General features: G+C 50.1%; 1 protein-coding gene across 2 annotated transcripts in view; it reads left to right on the top strand.

The window, feature by feature from the left end:
- The first annotated feature begins 1,664 nt into the window (after positions 1 to 1,664).
- The window catches only part of PCDH19 (protocadherin 19), a 106,663-nt gene continuing 97,255 nt past the window's right edge, over positions 1,665 to 11,072 (top strand). For both annotated transcript variants that reach the window (XM_007181462.2, XM_007181461.2), the window contains exons 1-2: positions 1,665 to 4,001; positions 7,602 to 7,929. In XM_007181462.2, the coding sequence (XP_007181524.1) occupies positions 1,855 to 4,001; positions 7,602 to 7,929 (2,475 nt within the window). In that variant the 5' untranslated portion in view covers positions 1,665 to 1,854. The remainder of the gene's footprint in view (positions 4,002 to 7,601; positions 7,930 to 11,072) is intronic.

Genomic DNA, 11,072 nt, shown 5'->3' with positions numbered 1-11,072 from the left:
ACTCTTGCTGCGGCTCCGCGGGCTGGGGTACCACTTGGTCCCGCCAGTGTGTAAGTTTCCGGCTGGCCCCGCCCCGCCCCCTCCCGCGCATTGGCCCCGCCCCAAGCCCGGAGCCCGCTGGGCTGCGCGCTGATTGGCTAACGCCTGGCGTAGCCGGGCTCGGCAGCTCGGGCTTTCTCCGGCTCTCTCCAGACTCCACGGCCAGTAGTTTGCGGCATCGGCAGGAGCAGCAGCAGCAGTAGCGGCGGCGGCGGGTGCATTGGGTAGACGGACGAGCGGGCACAGACGGTAGCAAGGCTCCCGCGCGCCATGCCCCGGTTGCCCGGGGGACACTGGCACCCGCGTCCCTAGCCTGGCGCGGGCCCTTGGCGCGTTACGCTCCGCGGCATTCCGGCTGAGCGGATTTATCGGCGATCCGAAACCTCCCACCCCTGCTCGCTCACACTCCCCACTCACACTCCCCACACCACACACTCACTCTTCCTTTCTCTCACACATTCACACACAGCCCGAGACAGAAAGAGACAGCGAGATAGACCTCCCGAGTGCTCGAGCGCCCGGGAGGGAGTGAGCCCAACGCAGCGCGGCCAGCGCCTCTCCAGGAGGATGGAATCAAGACGCTCCCGCAAGTAAACTTTGGCGGCGACATAACCGTCGACCGTGGCAGCTGCTGAGGCGGACCCCAGCGACATGCAACTGAGCTAGGAGGGCTTCCTACCGCGGCGGCGGCGGCGGCGGCGGCCCTCGGAGCGACACCCCAGCCCAGACTGAGGGAGGAGGAGAAGCCCCTGGTACCTGCGGCGTCGGCCCCGCCTCTCCTGGCCGGTACTGTTGTCGCTTTTCCTCCCCTCCTCCCCATTCCCCGCCCCCCGGGCCATTGGAAAGACCCGGACTTCTATTTTCTTGGACAAATTGCCATCGGCCTGCTTTCACAAACTTGACGTGGAGGCTCGGGCTGCGTTGGTAACTGTGATTTTCGAGACGAAAACGCCCGCAGTCCAACTGCTCTGTGGGGGTGGCTCCGTGCCCACCTCCGATCCTGGACACACGCGCCCCTCAAGCCTTCTGAAGCCAACCACACTGCAAGGGAGCGCGCTCTCGTCTCGGCAGCCTCTCTCCCCTCCCCCTTCTTCTGCCGGCCCGGGGAGAGCCATCCCGCTCAGCCGGATACTCTGGCGGCTGCGGCGCTTGACAGCAACTCAAACTCCCTCCTGCGACCCCCCTTTCTCCCCAACAGGCCTCGAAAAGGCCAGCGTGACCCCCCCGGACCCCGGAGGGCGCGTTCCAGGCGGGTCCTGTCTCCGCAGTGATCCAGGAGCACTGGGGGGAGGTCCTTGCGCATGCCAGGTGCACAGACTACGCGATAGCCAGCCCCAGTGCAGGTGCGCCGCGGCGGGCCAGGCAGTGCCTGAGAGGCTGTACCCTCACTGCACTCCCCGCTTTCGCCTCAAGTGCGGTCAGGACTCAGCAGCGCGTCGACCCGGCCGCTCAGACGCCGTCCGACCCGCAGCCCTGCGCCGCTGCGGCCAGTCGAGCCCGGCTAACTTTGAAGGGGGAAAACTGAGTAGCCGGGCTGGAGGGAGGGGGCTCGGGGCCGCGCGGCGCTCCCTCGGCCCCCCGGAGCCCCCGGGCCCCCCGCGAGCCCTCGCCTGGTCCGCCGCAACCTCAGCATTGGAGCCGGCGCGGGTGTCCCCCCCGCGCCGCCGGACAGCCCTGGGCGGGACTCCTCCCGCGGCCTCCGGGGCCCCGGGGCGCGCGCAACAGGCGGCCCGAGTCGGCGGGAAGCTGGAGCGCCGGCGGCGTCGGCCTCGGAGGGGTGTGGAGAGGCGAGGCCAGGCAGAGCCCCGCGCAGCCATGGAGTCGCTCCTGCTGCCGGTGCTGCTGCTGTTGGCTGTACTGTGGACACAGGCGGCCGCCCTCATTAACCTCAAGTACTCGGTAGAAGAGGAGCAGCGCGCCGGGACGGTGATCGCCAACGTGGCCAAGGACGCGCGCGAGGCGGGCTTCGCACTGGACCCACGGCAGGCCTCTGCCTTTCGTGTGGTGTCCAACTCCGCTCCGCACCTGGTGGACATCAACCCCAGCTCGGGCCTGTTGGTCACCAAGCAGAAGATCGACCGTGACCTGTTGTGCCGCCAGAGCCCCAAGTGCATCATCTCGCTCGAGGTCATGTCCAGCTCAATGGAGATCTGCGTGATTAAGGTGGAGATCAAGGACCTGAATGACAACGCGCCCAGCTTCCCGGCGACACAGATTGAGCTGGAGATCTCAGAGGCGGCCAGCCCCGGGACGCGCATCCCGCTGGACAGCGCCTATGACCCGGACTCGGGCAGCTTCGGCGTGCAGACGTACGAGCTCACGCCTAACGAGCTATTTGGCCTGGAGATCAAGACGCGCGGCGACGGCTCACGCTTTGCAGAACTCGTGGTGGAGAAGAGTCTGGACCGGGAGACGCAGTCGCACTACAGCTTTCGCATCACTGCGCTCGATGGCGGCGACCCGCCGCACCTGGGCACTGTTGGCCTCAGCATCAAGGTGACTGACTCCAATGACAACAACCCTGTGTTTGGCGAGTCCACCTATTCAGTGACCGTGCCAGAGAACTCACCTCCCAACACGCCTGTCATCCGTCTCAACGCCAGTGACCCAGACGAAGGCACCAATGGCCAGGTGGTCTACTCCTTCTATGGCTACGTCAACGACCGCACTCGAGAGCTCTTCCAGATCGACCCGCACAGCGGCCTGGTCACGGTCACTGGTGCCCTAGACTATGAAGAGGGCCATGTGTACGAACTGGATGTGCAGGCCAAGGACCTGGGGCCCAACTCCATCCCGGCACACTGCAAGGTCACCGTCAGCGTTCTGGACACCAATGACAACCCACCGGTCATCAACCTGCTGTCGGTCAACAGCGAGCTGGTGGAGGTGAGCGAGAGCGCCCCCCCAGGCTACGTGATTGCACTGGTGCGGGTGTCTGATCGAGACTCCGGCCTCAATGGGCGCGTGCAGTGCCGTTTGCTGGGCAACGTGCCCTTTCGGCTGCAGGAGTATGAAAGCTTCTCCACTATCCTGGTGGACGGACGACTGGACCGCGAGCAGCACGACCAGTACAATCTCACGATCCAGGCGCGCGACGGCGGCGTGCCCATGCTGCAGAGTTCCAAGTCCTTTACCGTGCGCATCACCGACGAGAACGACAACCACCCGCACTTCTCCAAGCCCTACTACCAGGTCATTGTGCAGGAGAACAACACTCCCGGTGCCTATCTGCTCTCTGTGTCGGCCCGAGACCCCGACCTGGGTCTCAATGGCAGTGTTTCCTACCAGATCGTGCCGTCGCAGGTGCGGGACATGCCTGTCTTCACCTATGTCTCCATCAACCCTAACTCGGGTGACATCTATGCGCTGCGATCCTTCAACCACGAGCAGACCAAGGCATTTGAATTCAAGGTGCTGGCCAAGGACGGCGGCCTGCCCTCGCTGCAGAGCAACGCCACTGTTCGGGTCATCATCCTCGACGTCAATGACAATACCCCAGTCATCACCGCCCCACCCCTGATCAACGGCACCGCTGAAGTCTACATACCCCGCAACTCGGGCATAGGCTACCTGGTGACCGTTGTCAAAGCAGACGACTACGATGAGGGCGAGAATGGCCGGGTCACCTATGACATGACAGAGGGCGACCGCGGCTTCTTTGAAATAGACCAGGTCAATGGCGAGGTCAGAACCACTCGCACCTTCAGCGAGAGCTCCAAAGCTTCCTACGAGCTTATTGTGGTGGCCCACGACCATGGCAAGACGTCTCTCTCCGCCTCTGCGCTCGTCCTAATCTACCTATCCCCTGCTCTCGACGCCCAAGAGTCGATGGGCTCGGTGAACTTGTCCTTGATTTTCATTATCGCCCTGGGCTCCATTGCTGGCATCCTCTTTGTCACTATGATCTTTGTGGCGATCAAGTGCAAGAGAGACAACAAAGAAATCCGGACCTACAACTGCAGGTAGAGCCAACTTTTCTTTCTTTCCTTCTTTGTCTTGGGTGAATAATGTGTATCTGTGTCTCTGTGTGAAAATCCCAGTGCTTTTGTTTCCTATTTAAATGCATGCACCCTACTTACAGCGCTTCTTTTTGGAGGGAGGGGGGAGTTTATGTCAGCCCAACTTGATCAATTCTTTTGAACTGACAGTTTTCTGGAAGACAATCATTTACTGTTCGAATGGATTCTGTCACATAATGATGATGAGCAGAAAAGCAATTATCATTTTAAAATTTGCACAGCTGTCTCCATGAAGTTATGGCAGAAGAAAATTAATATGAGAGAGAGAGAAGATTGATTGATTTTTAGCAGAAACTTGAAGTACCACAACTTGATTTGGGGGCTGTAGCGTTTTGGGGACAGGTACTGAAAGGAAAAGGAGTACTGGCAGCTGCCCTGTCCTGTTGTAGAGAGAAACTCTGAAGAAAGCCTGTGAGTGGGAGTCTAAGGCAGGAAACAGAGTTGGGGGAAGAGAGAACAGGAGTGTGTGGGGAGGCAGGTGATTAGAGTTTTTTAGTGTGTTCTTGGCTTATTTTGTATCCAGTCCCCAAACATCTGGCTATGTGAAGTGAAATTCTACCAGTCATCTATATGTTTTCAAATATCTGGTTATTGGGTGGAGATCAAACATCCCAATGAGGAACAGGACTTTTGCATCCAGATGTTTCACTAAAAGTAGCAATCTTCTGGAGTTGATGGTTCTTTCCTCTAATGTGGAACTCTGCTGTGGCCCTAAGAGCTGGTCCCTACCAGTGGATGTCACTATGGGCTATGGTGTTACAGTTTCCCTTGAAATGTGTGCAGGATACATGTGTGGTATGCCTGAGAGAGAGGGAGGCGGGGGAAGGAGGGAGGGAGGGAGGGAGATAGAGAGAGAGAGAGGGAGGGAGGGAGGGGGAATAGAAATGTGGAAACTGGAATGACACATAGTAATTTTTTTTAAAAAAAGATTTCCTGATAAGCACTTTGGAGGGTCTTGCTGAAGCCCTTCCTTACAATATCCAATTTAGGATAATACATGTAATTTTTTTTTCAGCAGTGTCTCATTGAAACGGTTGAAAAAAAAAAGTTGTTTCTTTAGTTTGCTGAAAATGAATGATGCTGCTATTTCCAACCAAGGTGTATGTGTGCTTTCAATACACCTACACATCCAGCGTGTCTTTTGTGCCATCTGTGCTTGCATATTAATCAGTCAAAATATGTTCCTGTAGGTCCAATTTGTATTTGACATCAACAGAAATGCACACTTCTGTGAATCAGAGCCCCCTGAATATGTAACAGCCATGCAATTATTGTTTCCCTTTTACTATTCTCTGCGTTACACAAGTTAGTAGACAAATGCTAACCACACATGAATATCAATCAGGTGCCATAAAAGAGCAGCTGCAATGCCTCATAAATGCTTTAATCCTGTTGCTAGTGAAATGGCCATGACTTTTCTTTCCTTCAGCTCCGAGTCATTTCAGATGGGAGAAATGGAAATTAATATTACTCTTACCTTTGAAACCTGTGACTGCCAGTGGCAATTTTTATAAGAGAAAAATGAGGGGTCTATAAAATTTTATTTATATGGAGATAATGATAGAGGGGACTCTTTTAAGCCATTTCCTCAGCATAAAGTAAATGCATAAGACCCTTTCCTTGATGAAAAGAAATCAGGTTTAAATAGAGATATTGAAGGCTTTGCCACCTCTTGGTGATGTATGACTCAAAGTGAGAGCTCTTTCTGAGAGCTTGCCAGGGAGATCATTAAACAGGGAGGAGAGCATTTGAAATGAAAAGAAAAAAAAAACAAAACAAGTGAATCTCAGTGCTCTCCAACTTCACTCATATGTGTATTTTGTAAAGAGCTCTGTTTCCTGCGCTGGTTTGGGATTAATGAAGTACAGTTTAATTAAATAATTGCTCGATACAGAAAGGGCTGTGCAATGAGTGCCTCAGCTGAATAATTGGACGGGGCATTGCCAAACTTACCCATCGTGGGTAAACAAAATGATTAGAACTTCCCATTGATTCTAAACGATTAGAAAAGAAAATCAACCCCAGTCCTGGGGTCTTTGGGATTTTATCTGCTCCCAAGCCCCAGTAGCATCAGCTTGCCCTCACTGCAAGTCTGCCTGAGCACAGAGCGAAAGGGTGAGGGGAACGCAACTGCTCAGCTCTAGGAAGATCCCTGGGACAGAGCAAGAATGTGCCTCTGGAGATATGCAATCTCCTGGTCTGCTCACTTTTTAGAAACCTAAAGTTTAAGAGCTTGTCTTTCCATGTATTAAGCAGAGGTTTCTTGTTCTCAGCCTCTGCAGAGCCTCTTCCTGAAATGCATTCATTTATGATACTTGCGAGATGATCTGCACTTGCTGCTTGAATTGGGCTCCCTTTTTATATGCAGACAATTAGCTTTGTCGAGGGAGAATACAGGCACAGTCTTTCCCTTGTAAAGATCAACCTGTATTATTTACTAACCCTATTGTTTTGCTGATTATTGCTCAGAAATGGAATTTCCAGACAATAAGCTGAATCGTTATGTGCAAAGTAATAAATGACTTTGAGAATCTGGCTACATTTAAATGTATTTCTTTCGACAAGTCTCTTAATGCTTGGTGTCTTCGGTGCACGTTGCTGGGTCTGTGTCAGTGTTCATTAAATTGAGCTCTTTATGTTCCAGTGGCAGCACAGCTGCTTGTAGGTACACCTGAATGGAGAAGGATGCTGAATGCACTAACCTTTAAATTCCTTTGCAGTAATTGTTTAACCATCACTTGTCTCCTCAGCTGTTTTAAAAAAGGACTAAACAGCAAGTGTCTGCATTGCATCTTGGTTTCTCCCATTAGCGAGGAGCAAGACAAAAAGGCTGAGGAGAAAGTGAGCCTGAGGGGAAAGAGGTAAAAAGTCTTTTCCCCTCCTTCAAATGGGTTTGGCTATCAGATTTCTTGAGGAGAGGTGGGGGGTGGGGTGGGGAGCAGAAGGGAGCAGGGCTAGGGCAGGGGGAAGGAGGGTGTGGAGGAGAGGAGCTGAGGATTTGTCAAAGGACAGGGTCTGATTTGCTCCAGTTCAAAACCGATCAGTTCAGTCATCAAGGAACCTGATTGGGGGTGTTCGTCACATGGCAATTGCTTGGAGGAGCTGGAAAGGGGATTCGTTTTGATTTCTTTCTATCTCCTCTTCTGTTAAATTAGGACTAGCTTCTTATTTCACCCAGGAGTTCCTTTGGGTTCCAAAAAAGCTCCAGGTTTGAGCATTTTCATGCTTTCTCTCCCATAGGCTCAACTTTCCTCGTCCCCACACCCCTGTTAAATGGCCACTCACAGTGAGAAATTCCAAATCTAAAGTATAGAAACGTTGGGGGGGGGTAGTGGGAGGTTACTATGTTTAATATAAAAACTTTACAGCTCTCAGCTTGTTTTCACATGTAGAAAGCACAGGGAGAAACCTGATGATGTAATGCACCAGAATAAGAAGCTGGAGCGGAGATGGGGTGCAGCCCTCTGGGATGCTTAATGTTTATTAATCGATGCATGGTTTGGGAGGGCGTTAGCGATACATGCTGCCTTTTCTGTCACATAGAATCGCTGAGTACTCCTATGGGCATCAAAAGAAATCAAGCAAGAAGAAAAAAATCAATAAGAATGACATCCGCCTGGTGCCCCGGGACGTGGAGGAGACAGACAAGATGAACGTTGTCAGTTGCTCCTCCCTGACCTCGTCCCTCAACTATTTCGACTACCACCAGCAGACCCTTCCTCTGGGCTGCCGCCGCTCTGAGAGCACTTTCTTGAATGTGGAGAACCAGAATACCCGCAATACCAGCGCCAACCACATCTACCATCACTCTTTCAACAGCCAGGGCCCCCAGCAACCAGACCTGATCATCAACGGTGTGCCTCTGCCCGAGGTGAGTGCAGCTAAGCGGCTCTGTGCGGTCCTCCCAGGCCTCTTTCCCATGCTGCTCGCTGGACCCCATCAGCCTCTATGGTGGCACATTCCCTGGCAGGGGTGGGAGAACTTCTCTGCCTAAGCCCATTTCCGAAGTCAGGGTTTGCTACCAGTGCTTCTTGGGGCAGAGGGTAACCCAACATATTGAGCCTTTGTCGGGATGGATGTTGGGAGTGGGAGCTCAAGGTCTGAGCCTTTGAAGTATCTGTATGGTATTTTGGCGTAATACGAATTGTACCACCTGTTGCAAATACAGTACGCTTGCCAGCCTGTTGTACCAGTACTACAGTTAAAGTGGCTGAGAATCAACAAGCAGTCTTAAAGATGGACGAGCCCTAGAATGCTCGGGGGCCAGTTTCCTAGTGTGAGAGTGATTCAGCCTCCTGAAGCCCCCTTTTGCTTTTTGTTTGGTCATATATGTGCTTTGCTGAGAATATGGATGGGCCGGTTAAAGGGAGGCAAACAAAAATATAAAAAAGCCACATTGCTATTTCTTAATAGTTCTTATGGTGACGTTTGACAAATGAGGAGGTTGAAACTGTCACTAATAATGAAAATTTCAGGAATTAACTATGTATTTGAGTTAGCTCTGTTTCTCTTTACCAGGAATGAATGTTTTCAAATGGAAGCATTTTTTTTTGACACTACATGGTCCGGTGTTTGCTGGCTATTGAAATATTTCAGGGTAGTAGGGTAGTAATGTGGATGATGGTAGGTTGGTGGCTGGGTGGAAGGCTATAAATAACAGCTCTTAAGTTAATTTCATTTTTCCTTGAATTGCTTAAGTCCCTCTTTGGTTGGAAATTTAATGCACTGGGAGGCATATGCCCTCTTCCAGGCCACTAATGAAAGGAATACTACATACTTGGAGACCACTTCACAACCATTGTCTTCTTTGATCCTTACAGTCAGGTATCTTAATAGGTTGTCCTTCAGTAGATGATGAATGGAGGTCCAGAGATGCTAAGGGACTTGTTCAGACTCACAGGGCAGGGATATCAAGAGAGAGAGAGAGGAAGGACTAGATTGCAGGGCTCTATAACTCTGGCGAGTGCTGTTTCAGTGACACTTCCCTACCTCAGAAATAATTCAGCCTGACATACCTGGGCTGGGATGCATATAAAATGGCCTCATAGTATTTATATCAATTTCATAGGGCAAAGGGTTTTAGGACCACTTTTATCGACTGCTCCTCTTAGTTCCTGAAAAATATTTCTCATCAGAATTAATGGGGCGAAAAAGCAGTGCTTTTCATGAGAAACTGATGATTTTCTTCTAGCAACAGAGACACCAATATTGTCAATCTATAAATCTATAAATAAGGATTTATTGAAAATCCAGTATTATGCTAGGTAGGCTCAGTTATAATTATGAATATCAGTGGATACTACTAGGGACTAGACCATAGACTTTCTGGAGGACTACTCATGGACCACCAAGAGTTCAACAATGGAAAGGGAGAGGTAGTGCTATTGTAGTGGAATCAGATACACCATGATTTTGAATCTGGGGGACATGTCTTGCTATGGTATCCCTCTGAATCTCTGTTTCCTCATCTACAAAATGGGTACATCTGTCATGCAAGGTTGGTCCAAGGAATAATATGACATTATGTAATGTAAGGGGTCTGACACATAGGTACCCCCTGAACCGTAGATCTCTTCACCAGACAGTAATTGGAGGGTGACTATTGTAATGGCCTGCCTACCTGAGTGTAACTCCCTAGGCACTTATAACCAAAGAGGAATTTAGGCTGGTTCTGTATAGAGAAGATCTACAAAGTGGTGCTGTTAGAGTATTCATACTGGACTTTTAAACAATGGAGGTAAAAAATGCCAAGGTTTTGGGTTAGGTGCAGACTGCTGCTGCCTGTGGAGATGGACAAAAGAATTGAATCCTGAGGGCTTGGTGACTATGCAATCAATTCAAAGTAGTAGAGAAACATAAGCCCTGGTGTCTATGGGATGTTTTGAGGGGGCAAGAGATATATGACTATGTCTGCATGGTTTACTTGAGAGCTTGGTGTTCTTTCTGAGATTCTCCTGTGGACAAAATGAAACAAAGTATTGCTTCAGTTATTTAGAAAAGCCATTGAAAGTCTGAATTCTGATCCTATCTCTGACTCACAAAGCAAGATACTCTCTTATTTAACAAAGTCATGCAGACCTAGCGTCTAGGGCTAGTCAGGGCCAAGACAGCATATATTAGGCACGGTGAGGTTGTGTATTTCTAATATGCAGTCCTGGAGAGTTCAACTGACAAACCCATTCAGAAAGGAGAGAGACCCACTCACAGCAGAGCATGAATCAGGCCATTTAAACCTGCATCTGTCACAAAGTCCTGCATGGGGAAAATGACACTTCTCCTTTTCTTCCCATACCAGAGGCCCTTGAACATGGACTAGGTAGAATACTTAGGTACAGTGAAATCTGTAGAGGAGTAGGGATGATTGATTCATACATTCAACTAATATTTGTTGTGTGTCTATTCTTTGTAAGGTTCTGCTGTAGGCTCTGGTGTTAGAGAAATGAAAAAGATGTCCTCTGATCTCAAACAATGCACATTCTAATGGGGGAGATAAGCAAATAGGTGATTTGCGGTATGGAGTGATAAATGCTATTATCAGGTACAATGGGAAAGTCTCCACTACTAGGATAATAATATCAAAATGTATTTCCTACCTTTTCTTTATATTTTTCCTAATTAATTAATTAATCCATCTAAGAAACCAACAGTTATTAAGCAATTATAGCACAGAGTGTTAAGTGCTACCATGTGATACATATAAGATTCTGTGGAAATTTCTGTATTAAATCTTATTATGTCATGTACATTTTTCTCTATATTATTTCATTAAACCATTTTTTAAATTTGTTCATTAACCCAACCCAGGAGCATTTATTGCACACTTAGAACACGCCAGACACTGTATAACTTGCCGAGGGTACAAAAATAAAACACTTGATCCTTGACCCCAGGGAGCTTACAGGGAGACAGACAAGTAAACAGGTCATTTCAGTTTAGGAGAACATCTCTTTACTGAGCACATGTTACATTCTTACTCACCAGTCTGGGACCAAAGGTCACTACGCATTAGGTTCC

The sequence above is a fragment of the Balaenoptera acutorostrata genome, chromosome X (genome assembly GCF_949987535.1).
Source record: "Balaenoptera acutorostrata chromosome X, mBalAcu1.1, whole genome shotgun sequence".
NCBI classification, from domain to species: domain Eukaryota; kingdom Metazoa; phylum Chordata; class Mammalia; order Artiodactyla; family Balaenopteridae; genus Balaenoptera; species Balaenoptera acutorostrata.
Note: the sequence above shows the minus strand (reverse complement) of the source record. Positions and strands in the feature narration are given on the sequence as shown.